At 41.6% G+C, this 11114-nt stretch overlaps 2 protein-coding genes across 5 annotated transcripts in view; one reads left to right on the forward strand and one right to left on the reverse strand.

The window, feature by feature from the left end:
* RALGPS2 (Ral GEF with PH domain and SH3 binding motif 2) overlaps positions 1-2012 on the reverse strand; it is a 224168-nt gene extending 222156 nt beyond the window's left edge. For 2 of the 4 annotated variants that reach the window (XM_058441904.1, XM_032160893.2), the window contains exon 1: positions 1808-2009. The gene's annotated coding sequence lies outside the window, so the exon portion shown is untranslated. Of the gene's footprint in view, positions 1-1807 lie in introns of all 4 variants that reach the window. The other 2 variants (XR_009214375.1, XM_032160889.2) reach the window with 2 other exon arrangements.
* Positions 1008-1814, forward strand: LOC116473189 (translation initiation factor IF-2). Its single transcript, XM_058441906.1, is given in 3 exon segments — positions 1008-1413; positions 1416-1751; positions 1754-1814. Coding segments are annotated over 3 exon segments (777 nt in total). The 5' UTR covers positions 1008-1016; the 3' UTR covers positions 1798-1814.
* Positions 2013-11114: the final 9102 nt, after the last annotated feature.

The following is an 11114-nucleotide window of genomic DNA, read 5'->3' on the forward strand; positions in this document are numbered from 1 at the left end:
AATGCACATCTTACCGTTTAAAAATTATGCTGAATTTTAAAAAGAAAAAATGAACTAGGCTTAAAATACACTGAAATTGTTTATCCCAAATGGCATTAATGCCCTTACATTTTGATATTTAGATCTGCCTAAAAAGACCTTTGAAGTTACATGCTAAACTTCATGCCTACAAAGCTTGAGTTAGAGGTTATCTTTGTTAAAATAATACTGTTTGGATGCTCAGTTTTGGAAGTTTCCTCATAATTCTAAAGTAATATACTTAACCGTAAGAGTAATACACTTATGTGTACGATTCTATAGCACTTGTTCTGTAGCACTTGTACAAGCATAATGATCTTGAGTGGAACAGGTTTTATAATGAGCAAGCTATCATCTGTCTAACAGCAATACTCTGCAAACACGGGCTGAAAAGTTTCCTAAAATTCTGATGGTCATCTTCAAAGAAACTTGAACAGGAATGGATCTAATGGTGGATACAGAAAAATACCCAAGTCAACTTATGAACACTGGTAAGAAAACAAGGCTCTCTATAGCAACTAATTGTTGGCGAAGTGTTGGGGAAAAAAAAATCCAGGGAGCATAAACGATAAAGCTCAATTAACTGCTGCCTGTGTGTTTCCACTTTACGGTCTTAAATACACAGTAGGCATTAGATATTTCTTTTAGAGTTTTTTTTTTTTTAACAGAAATTTAGTATTTCAATTGCCCCTCCTCCACAGCTAACATCAGTGCCCTTTCTTCCTCCTCCCTTACCCCTCCCAACTCAAACAAATTAACATTTGTACTAGGTACCTCCTATCAGCTCGCAGCTTCTTCCCAAACACGCCCACGTACACTGAAACTGGCCTGCGTCTACACAACACACAGCTACAGGAAAAGAGCTTCGAGGGGGGGAGCTGGGGTGGTGGGGGGGGAGGTAATAATTCGCTCCGCACAGGTTTACGGCTATTTTCCAGAAATTAGCTCCTCGCTCTTGGCTCGCGTTTCTCCCAAATCACCTCAAAAGCACGGTGTTTATGAGCCTACCTAATCCGATACTGCAGTGGAATTCCGGATACTTGCAGACAGATCTCCCGGCTTTGCAAGTGTGTGATGAGATACGTTCGAAATCTCCTTTTTTTTTTTTTTCTAGAGCCCGGTTCCAGGCTGTAGAGCAAGCCGACCTGGGGCTGCGGCCCCTGCCCCACACCCGGCCCGCGCGCCTGGCCCGAGCCCAGCGCAGGACGCAGCCCCTCCAGGGTCAGGGCTGCCGGGGGCCGCTCGGGCTGCGGGCCGCTCTGCAACAGGTCACCCTGACCGCGAGTCCGCGGGTTCGCGGACGGCCAACTCTGCGGCCAGGCTTCTGGGCGCAGCCGCCGGGGCCAGGGGAGGGGGTGTGGCCCGGCTTCTGCTGGTCCTGGCTTAGAGGTCCGGGATCGGCTCACCTGAAGGGAGGCTAAGGGGCAGCTGGACGCCAGAACAGCGCGGGCGGAGGCTGGGGGCTTCCGCCACCCAAGAGGGAGAGCGAGGCGGGTTCAAGGGGTTGCAGCGCCCCCGGCTTCAGGACGGCGCCCCCGAGCGGGGACCACACGGCCGCTCCGACTCCGAGAACCCGCGGCCGAGGGAGGCGCGCCCCCCAGCGCCCTTCTCCCTCAGCCCCAGCTCCGCAGCCCCCTCCCTGCGCGCAGGGCGAGCAGCCCCGGGGCCCGCGGCCGGGAGAGCCACACTCCGCAGCGCCGCCGCCGCCATTCCCCGCGCCGCCCGGGGGGCGCCGCGCACCCACCGTTCCTCTCTCCCCCGCACCGCCCCGCGGCCTGAGCCCACCGACCTGTGCAGCCGCGGCCGTCGCCTCAGAGGATGGAAAGACGACGCCGGCCTCACGCTTCACCGCCACGGCCGCTGCCGCCGCCTAGAGTAGCACTCGCCGACCCGAACAGTCACTGTCTCTCATTCAGCGCCCGCAGCAGCCGCCGCCGCTGCCGCTCGGGGGAGGAGAGTGAGCTGGAACCACCCCGTCCGCGCCAGGGGTGGGGGAAGAGAGCGGACCTGGCGGGGGCGCGCGCCAAGCGGGCGGGGCGGAGCCGCGCGCGCGCGCGCACCAACGGAGCGCGCTCGCGGGGGCCCTGAGAGCTGCAGCCGTCAGGGTCTTAACCTCGCGCTTCCCGCCCGCAGCTTTTCGGCCCCGCGGAGCCCAACTGCCGCCGGTAATCGGTGCCCGCAGCGCGCGCAGCCATCCGCAACCCCACTACCCGGCGCCTGCTGAAAGGAGGGGCTCCCACCGGCCAAACAACGGGGCGGGAAGGGGTGGGAGGATGGACAGGTGGGGCGTCCGCCACCGCCTGGCCACCCGCTCCCGGCACGCGGCCCTCTGTGAAATCCGCCGTGATGTCTGTGGCCTTCAGTACCCGGCTCTTCACCTTTAAGGCCAGAGAACAAAGTCTGGAAGCACTTGGACCCTAGATCAAATATCCAGCCCAAGCCAGCGGTGTTTTTAGAAGTCACTGCGGACAAATGAGGGGGCTCCAAATGTGGAGGGTCACCCCACTGCCGTAGATAAGGTCATAAATTATGGTGATCAGTATCCTCACATTAAGATTCGGGAAGTGTTAGAAGTCGGCCTTTGTAGATGTTACGCAGGGTACTACCCTTGACTTAAAGGAGCAAATGACAGAAATTGGGCGGAAAGGTGTTGTTTCAGAGAGTGTACTAAATGGGTGGCCTACTTAAAACTAGCACCATTTGATGCAGTGTGACTGTTAACGGAAGGTTTAAAGTGAGCCGCCTTTGTATTTGCTGTCATTAGACCATTTGGAAATGGATAATTATTTCATGATCTGCAGTTCTTTCTCTAGGCAATGTGCAGTAGAATGTGGAAAGAATACTATGTACCAGCATTAAGTGTAAAACATGAAAGGAAAGATAATTCACTATTCCCATTTGGTTTCTTTCCTCCCTTTAATAACCGCTAAACAGAACTGATTAATCTTGAACGTTGAAGAATGCTAATTATTTCCTCCTTTGATTGCCTTGTGTCATAGCCCTTTTACTCCAGTTGGGGAAGCTAGAATGCCCTTCAACCCCCTTCTCTCTAATAGGGTTACTTCTTTAAAGCACCCCAACGCAAAGTTAAGTCAAAAAGAAAAACAGCGAGGATAGGCAACAAAGTTCATAGTGTTTCATTTTTATTCCATTTTACTTTCAAAGAAAGTCTTGAATCATGACGAAATCACTAGAAGAAGTAGAGCAATCAAAAGAAGAAAAAAGGCGTTCCCCCCCAATATTTCAAATGACAAGAGTCCAAAAAAGAAAAGAAAAAGGAAGGTGATTGGTAAAAAGGAGGGAAGTGCATTATGTATACAGAAAGTTTTCCCATAGATGTTAGTTGCTTCAAGTCCCAAATAAACAACAACAAACTGAATTAGCACTTGGAGGAAAAACCCCTCCCAGTTATTGAGTTGGGTAAATGTTTAGTCTTTTTAAAGTGTTACTAAGAGATTAAGGAAAATGTCGTTGGCTATATGCCAACAATAATACATACAACATACATACCATTATCACACATAATTAACTGCTCTTAAGAAATAGGAAAACTGAGGAACGGAACTCTATGTTGTTAATGTCATACAATTACTTGAAATTTGAATTAGGGTTTCATAAATATAAATGAGCCAGGGTCCCTATATCTGCCAGTAATTTTCGCAGCTTATTGTAAAAGCAGTGAAGTTTTCACTTGGACTTTGAAAAGAAAAAACCATATGACTCATGAGCAAGGCCATGGATACACTAAATTCTTATGCCTACTGAATTTGGGTTTGAATAATTACCCCAAATCTGTTTCTCACATTGATAACTTATAAAACAATACTTTTATTAACCTTAAGAGTTGTGTTAAGTTCAAATTTGTAAACTTGGTAAGATTAAGAATTTGTATATAGGCCAGGTGTGGTGGCTCACACCTGTAATCCCAACACTTTGGGAGGCTGAGGCAGGCGGATCACCTGAGGTCAGGAGTTCGAGACCAGCCTGACCAACATGGTGAAGCTGGTCGTTACTAAAAATACAAAAAAATTAGCCGGGTGTAGTGGTGGGTGCCTGTAATTCCAGCTACTCAGGAGGCTGAGGCAGGGGAATCACTTGAACCCGGGAGGCAGAGGTTGCAGTGAGCCCAGATCGCGCCACTGCACTCCAGCCTGGGCGACAGAGGGAGATCCTATCTCAAAAGAAAAAAAGAATTTGTATATAAAAATACAGAAAAAAGTTTGTCCTCAATATCTTTTATAAAATAAGTGTCCCTTCCCATTCATTGATAAATGAAAGCAGTGGCTTTTTACACTAAATTTTCTTTACCAGAGCACTTTTATGACAATTCTGTATGTTGCTTTATGGATTCCAATTGCTTTTGCCAAAATACAAGAAATATGCAAAGTCTTAGTATAACAAAAAGTACTAATGTATAAAATAGAAATGCCATTATATGAAATAGAAATCAATAAGAATTCAATATGCTTAAAAGTCATTTCAGAGGAATCACCATTATGTAATAGTTTTATTACTATCCATCAAAATTATTTCCAAGGGGCAAGCCAAGGAACTAATTTAGATATAGAACAAACAGTTCAAAGAGACCACCACTGCAGTAAACCAATCAACAAGCAACACAATCCATTACAGCTGTCAAAACAAAATCAAACTGGCATGGTAAGAAAGCTTATTTTTTCAGTAATACCTAATTCTATTACAACCAAAAGAATTTCAGTAATAACATATACCTTTGTTATTTCTCTAACCTTTAATCTCTTTTTTCAAATGTATATAGTGGCTGGACATTTTGAAAAAATTTGTTGGTTGTGTTTACGATGTCACAATTTAAAATAAAGGCAAAGTTAGAATTCCCAGAATTCACCTTGAGGGAAAGGACGCATAAGGGAACTTCCAAGGGCTAGACAGACATTCTCCAGAAAACTGACACTATGGTACAAGGAGAGCCTGCCGTAATTCCCAATCAAGAGAGATATGTCACAAGTCTCCAGATACGAAAACAAAGATAATCAACAGTCCGTTCAAATCTGAGCACCGTATTAATTTTACAGTTTACATTTACAGTTAAGCTGCATCTCAAAGGGGCAACTCTACGTAGGGTGTTGAGCAGCAGGGATTTATTTGCTTAATGATGGTTAATGTTTTCCTAGACTAATTCTTCAGAAGGCCGGAAAGTATATAAATGTTTGCATACACTAATGCTTTTCAATATTAATTTTAAAGATAGTTTTAGTAGGGCGGGCACAGTGGCTCATGCCTGTAATCCCAGCACTTTGGTAGGCCAAGGCTGGCAGATCACAAGGTCAGGAGATCGAGACCATCCTGGCTAACATGGTGAAACCCTGTCTCTACTAAAAATACAAAAAAAAAAAATTAACTGGGCGTGGTGGTGGGCACCTGTAGTCCCAGTTACTCGGGAGGCTGAGGCAGGAGAATCGCTTGAACCTATAAGGCGGAGCTTGCAGTGAGCCAAGATCGTGCCACTGCACTCCAGCCTAGGCGACAGAGCAAGATTCCGTCTCAAAAAAAAAAAAAAAAAAGATAGTTTTAGTAATGACTTGTTTATCTGACAGTATTAGGAAAGGGGGCAGTAAGGGATTGGATATAATTAGATATTCTAAATAACTGAGATTTTCATCTTGAAGTACTAGAAACAATTTAATTTAAACCACTTTTATTTATTTTTCCTGAAATATCACCAACTCTGTCTTATACTAATAAAACACAGTACAGTTGTCTTGGTATCCACAGGAACTTCCAGGATACCCAAATCCATGGATGTTCAAGTCCCTGATATAAAATGGCAGGGTAGGTCACGCATGTAATCCCAGCACTTTGGGAGGCCGAGGTGGGCGGATCACGAGGTCAAGAGATCAAGACCATCCTGGCCAACATGGTGAAACTCCGTCTCTACTAAAAATACAAAAATTAGCTGGGCGTGGTGGTGGGCACCTGTAGTCCCAGCTACTGGGGAGGCTGAGACAGGAGACTTGCTTGAACCTGGGAGGCAGAGGTTGCAGTGAGCTGAGATCGCGCCACTGCACTCCAGCCTGGCAACAGAGCGAGACTCCGTCTCAAAAAAATAAATAAATAAAATGGCAGAGTATTTGCATATAACCTATGCACATCCTCCCATATACTTCAAATCATCTTTAGATTACTTATAATCTCTGATACAATGTAAATGCTATGTAAATAGTTAAACCATATTTTTAAATTTATATCTTTTTTTATTGTTGCATTGTTATTTTTAATTTTTTTTCCCTAATATTTTCCATCTATGGATGTGGAACCCATTGACATGGAAGGCCAACTGTATAGCTGAACCTATTTCTGATAGCCTAGAGGTATCTCAGGAATAGGTAAAGATAGAAAACAAAAGCTGTAGTACCAAGATATCCTCAGGAGCCAACAAGGACTGTACTTAGTACTCTTCACCATACAGTAAGTAATCACAGCCTTCTATGTTCCTGCATTCTTCTGAGTCTAATGGATTTGGTGGCCCTCATAATTGATCTTTCTGCTGTGCCTTCTTGTTGCTGCCCCTGCTGCTACAGGCTAGCTCTGCACACACATTTCACACACACACACCTCCCCTTGAATTGTCTTATCATGTTAGAGTGGGCCAACCAATGTTTAAAAATGCATATAAGGCTGGGCACAGTGGCTCACGCCTGTAATCCCAGCACTTTGGGAGGCCAAGGTGGGCGGATCACCTGAGGTCAGGAGTTTGAGACCAGCCTGGCCAACATGATGAAACCCTGTCTCTACTAAAAATACAAAAAATTAGCTGGGCGAGGTGATGGGTGCCTGTAATCCCAGCTACTCGGGAGGCTGATGCAGGAGAATCAGTTGAACCCTAGAGGCGGAGGTTGCGGTGAGCCGAAATCTTGCCACTGCACTCTAGCCTGGGCAACAAGAGCAAAACTCTGTCTCAAAATAAATAAATACGCATATAAAGAAAAGGCTAAAACAACTCTGATATTTTGGGGGCATTTACTTAGTGTAAAGACCTTTCACTTGCTTTGATATTTTCCTCTATATTTTGGATCATTACATTTACCAGACAACTTTTTTTCCAGATAAGTGAATTATTACTGTGTTCTACTTCCTTTATAACATTTTTAGGCATTATTCTTTATATTTAATGATAGGAAAGGATTTTGAGTGTTCATCTCTATAGTTTTCTTTTTATATATCGTGCATGTTAAAATAGGTTAGAAATTTTTTAAAAACACAGGAATTCATAAATGCATACCAATAATTAATTGATAAAACAAATGGAGAAAAAGGAAATACTCTTGCCTATGGTAGAGTGTTGAGAGATTGTTGAAGTTAGAAAATCATCATTTTGCAAACAGGGCAAAGATTGGGTAAGGCAAAAACCATCTTATATCTAAACATAGGAAGAAATGTTGATGAGGAACAAGATATTTGCATGATCTTAGAGTATTTTTCCATAGACTTCTTATTAGTTGCAAGGAAAAGAGTAATTATACATTGGATAAATTGGACAAAACCCTCACCAGGTGATCAAAATTAACATCACAATTGAGGGACAGACGGACATCATTTGCCTCCAGATGTGATTCCCCGAAGACACTGCATCTAATGAGGAAATGAGGAATCTAATGAGGAAATACCAGACAAATCCCAAGTGAGGAACGTTTTGTTTTGTTTTTTTAAAAGAGGTAGGGGTGCTGTATCCTTCAAAGATGCCACTGTCATAAAAGACAAAGGCTGTGAAAATATTCCAGCTGAAGAGCCATGACAACTAAATGTAATGTGAGATACTAGACTGGATTCTTTCCTGGAGGAGGAAAAAAATGCTATATTGGACATTATTCAGTTAATTGGAAAACTGACGGTAGATTGATTAGATAAAAATATTTCATCAATGTTAAAGTCACTGAAATTGGTAACTGTGCTGTGGTTATGTCTCTGTTCTTAGACAATATATACTAAAGTATTTCAGAATAAAGGGCCAGGACGTAGGTATGGTTCTGAAAAAAAAAAAATACACACATATATAGTGAGAGAGAAAACAGAAATGATAAAAAGGTAAAATGTTAATAATAATAATAGGCAGCCCTGGGTGAAGAGTAGATATTTGCAGTCTTTCTATAATTTTGAAATTAGTTCAAAATAGAACGGTTTATTTAAGGTTACAATTTTAAAGAAGCAGGAGCAGCAGAAGTAAGCAATCCGTAGACTATAACATCAGAGTAATTTTAAATGACCACCTTACTGCAAGATCCCATATGCTTTCTGAAGTTGTTGACTGCCTCCATGAAATTGTCTCATCTTTCAGGTTAAAATTAGAGAGACAAGATGTCTTATAATTGAAGAGGCATCTTATTCACCTTTTCATTTTATAAATGAGGGAACTGAGGCTCAGAGATTCAAGAGACTTGCTCAAAGTCCCTTAACCAGTTATGACAGAGGACAATCTTGATTCTACTTCTATCTCTACAACTGCTAAGCTGCTACTGCCAGTTTCTATCACTTTCTCTCTTCTCTCCTTCCTGACTCTGAGTTTCCTAATAGCTTTGTATTGTCTTCTTTCTATGATTATACAAGGAACCTATATGTGGCCTTACTCTTTGAACTATCACTGCTCCATTGGTAATTCTTACCCAGGCTTCTGTAGCACATCTCTCATTGCCCCCGTGATGTCTACATTAGGACATTTCATCATCAGTTCAACCTCTACAGGTTCAAACTGAAAAAAACCATAGAAGAAAAAATTGCAACGGCTAAGAAAACCTATTCATCCTTACCAATAATCAAAGAAATGCACATTAAAACAAGATTTGTTTTGCCTAATAGCTTGCCCAATTAATAAGATTTGTAATATTTTGTTGTAGCAAGGATGTGGCCCACAGACTCTTTCATACCCTGTGCGTGTAAATAGGCATATCTCTTTCATGTAAAATTTGCCAAAATCAATGAAAAACATAAATGTACATAGACTTTGACCCAGCAATTTCACACATAGGTATTTGTCTTACAAAAATACTGTGATACTACTGTTCAAAGAGATATACAAGACTGTTCATTAAGCATTGTAATAGCAAAAATTGGAATATTATATGTCCATCAATAGGTGAGTCAGTAAATACAAAATCACAGTATTTTTTTTACAATGAAAAGACAGCTCTATATGAACCAATATTGGAAAAAAAAGTTGAAGAGAAATATGCATGCTATAATTTCATTTCCTTTTATGTACATAGAAATCAGCCTAGAAAGCTATACAACAGATTATCACAAGATAATAGAATTGGGGGATGGAGAAGAGAACTTTCATTTTCTACTTTATATATTTCCATTGTTTGTTGTTGTTGGAGGGTTTTTTTTGCTAGAAGCATGTATATCTTCTATAAAAACAACAAAGGTGTTGCTTTCTTTTTAAACTGAAAATATTTAATTCCTTAATCAGCATCCCCTGCAACATCACTGTTTCCATTATTACTTTTCTCTCTCAGGCTTTAAAATGATCTTTAACTCTTTTTCTCTCCTTCATCATGTATCCATTTAGTCCTCATTCTTGTAAAAAATTGTATTGCAATTATTAGCCCCAACGACATATGTAGAAAGGTAATTCCAACTGATCTCTTAGATTTAGCTACTCCCCACACCTTTCTTTTCACACACCTTTTCCTACACCACTATTTTCATTGTGTCACATGTCTTCCTCATCCCCCTCACTTCCCAATTCAAAAATCCCTAGCTGTTGCTTTTGATTTAGTAAGGTGATATCTAGGGACTACCATAACCTCAGTCTCCCCTACTAATCCACTTCATCACCACTCTACACACTAGCCAAACCATTCTTTTATGGATTCAATAAGCAAACACTTATTCTCTGATTACCAAATACCCCCCCTATGCCTCTCATTTCATTGCAGTGCACCTTTTCCCTACCCTTTGTCTCTGTCTGTTCTAAGAGTTTCTTTAGGATCTGACTTAAGACCCACCTCTACTCCTTCCAAGAGGATGTGCTGATTGGTATGTCTATTTCACACTGACGTCTCCCTTCTCCAAACTCTTGTTGAGGTTTTCATTGGCATCCTCTCTCACTTTGGCAATTTATTATATAATAATGCCTTACAGTTTTCTCAAAGTGTGAACTTCTCATATCCTGCAACAGACTGTAAATTCCTGGAGAGCACGATCCCTGATTTTTTCCCTGGATTCATTTTTGCTGAGCATTTATAATAGACAATGCATTAAATGCCTCACCTATGTCACCTTATTTAGTTCTCACAACAACCTTGAAAGGTAGATATTTTTGCCACATTTTGGTAGTAGGACAAGGTTAAATGACTTGTTCAAGGTCATGCTGCTAGGAAATGGCAAAGTTAGTTATCAGATCCAAGCAGACAGATTCCATGCTCTATTGCCTCCCTATAAAACTGTGTTTCCCATGTATTCATCAGTTAACAACACAATGTCACAGATGTCAATGAGGCTTGAAAGATACTTATTGAATATAATATGCTTTGTGCTAACAATCAGCAATCCAACATGTGCTACCCAGTACATGTCTAATACAGGTTTAGTATTTTCTATAATTTTGTCCTGTTATAGAAACTTATTCAAGAGCTCTGCAGAATAAAACTAGTTTCAAAATCTGAATACTTTTAGAATAATGGGAAAGTTAAATTGAAAAAAAAAATGGCATTAGGTCCAATTCCTCATTTTGTCCACCCAAGTGTATTAAAAATGTATGTTTCAGGAGATAATTTTCTACCATAATAGCACAATAATAAAGTTGGTTATCACATTGCAGATGGGAAAGGCTTACTGCATAACCACTGAGTCTACTTTCCTGGAGAGATGCAATTCTATCTGTGGTTTCACATTCTAGAAAGAAATATTCTTACTCCTTCTGGAAATTAGTAACATAAGCATTTTAAAGTACTTATGTTAGATCAACCAGTACATTTTATATAATTTTTACTACATTTAATTGAGACTTCACTTAGCAAGAGAGACTTTCTTAATTATGATATAATCCAACATATACAGGTTTGATATTCATTGTTGAGTACTGGCAATTGTATTTGTCACTAAAAGGCACTATAACAGGG

Source organism: Hylobates moloch, unplaced genomic scaffold, assembly GCF_009828535.3.
Source record: "Hylobates moloch isolate HMO894 unplaced genomic scaffold, HMol_V3 SCAFFOLD_8, whole genome shotgun sequence".
Lineage (NCBI taxonomy): Eukaryota > Metazoa > Chordata > Mammalia > Primates > Hylobatidae > Hylobates > Hylobates moloch.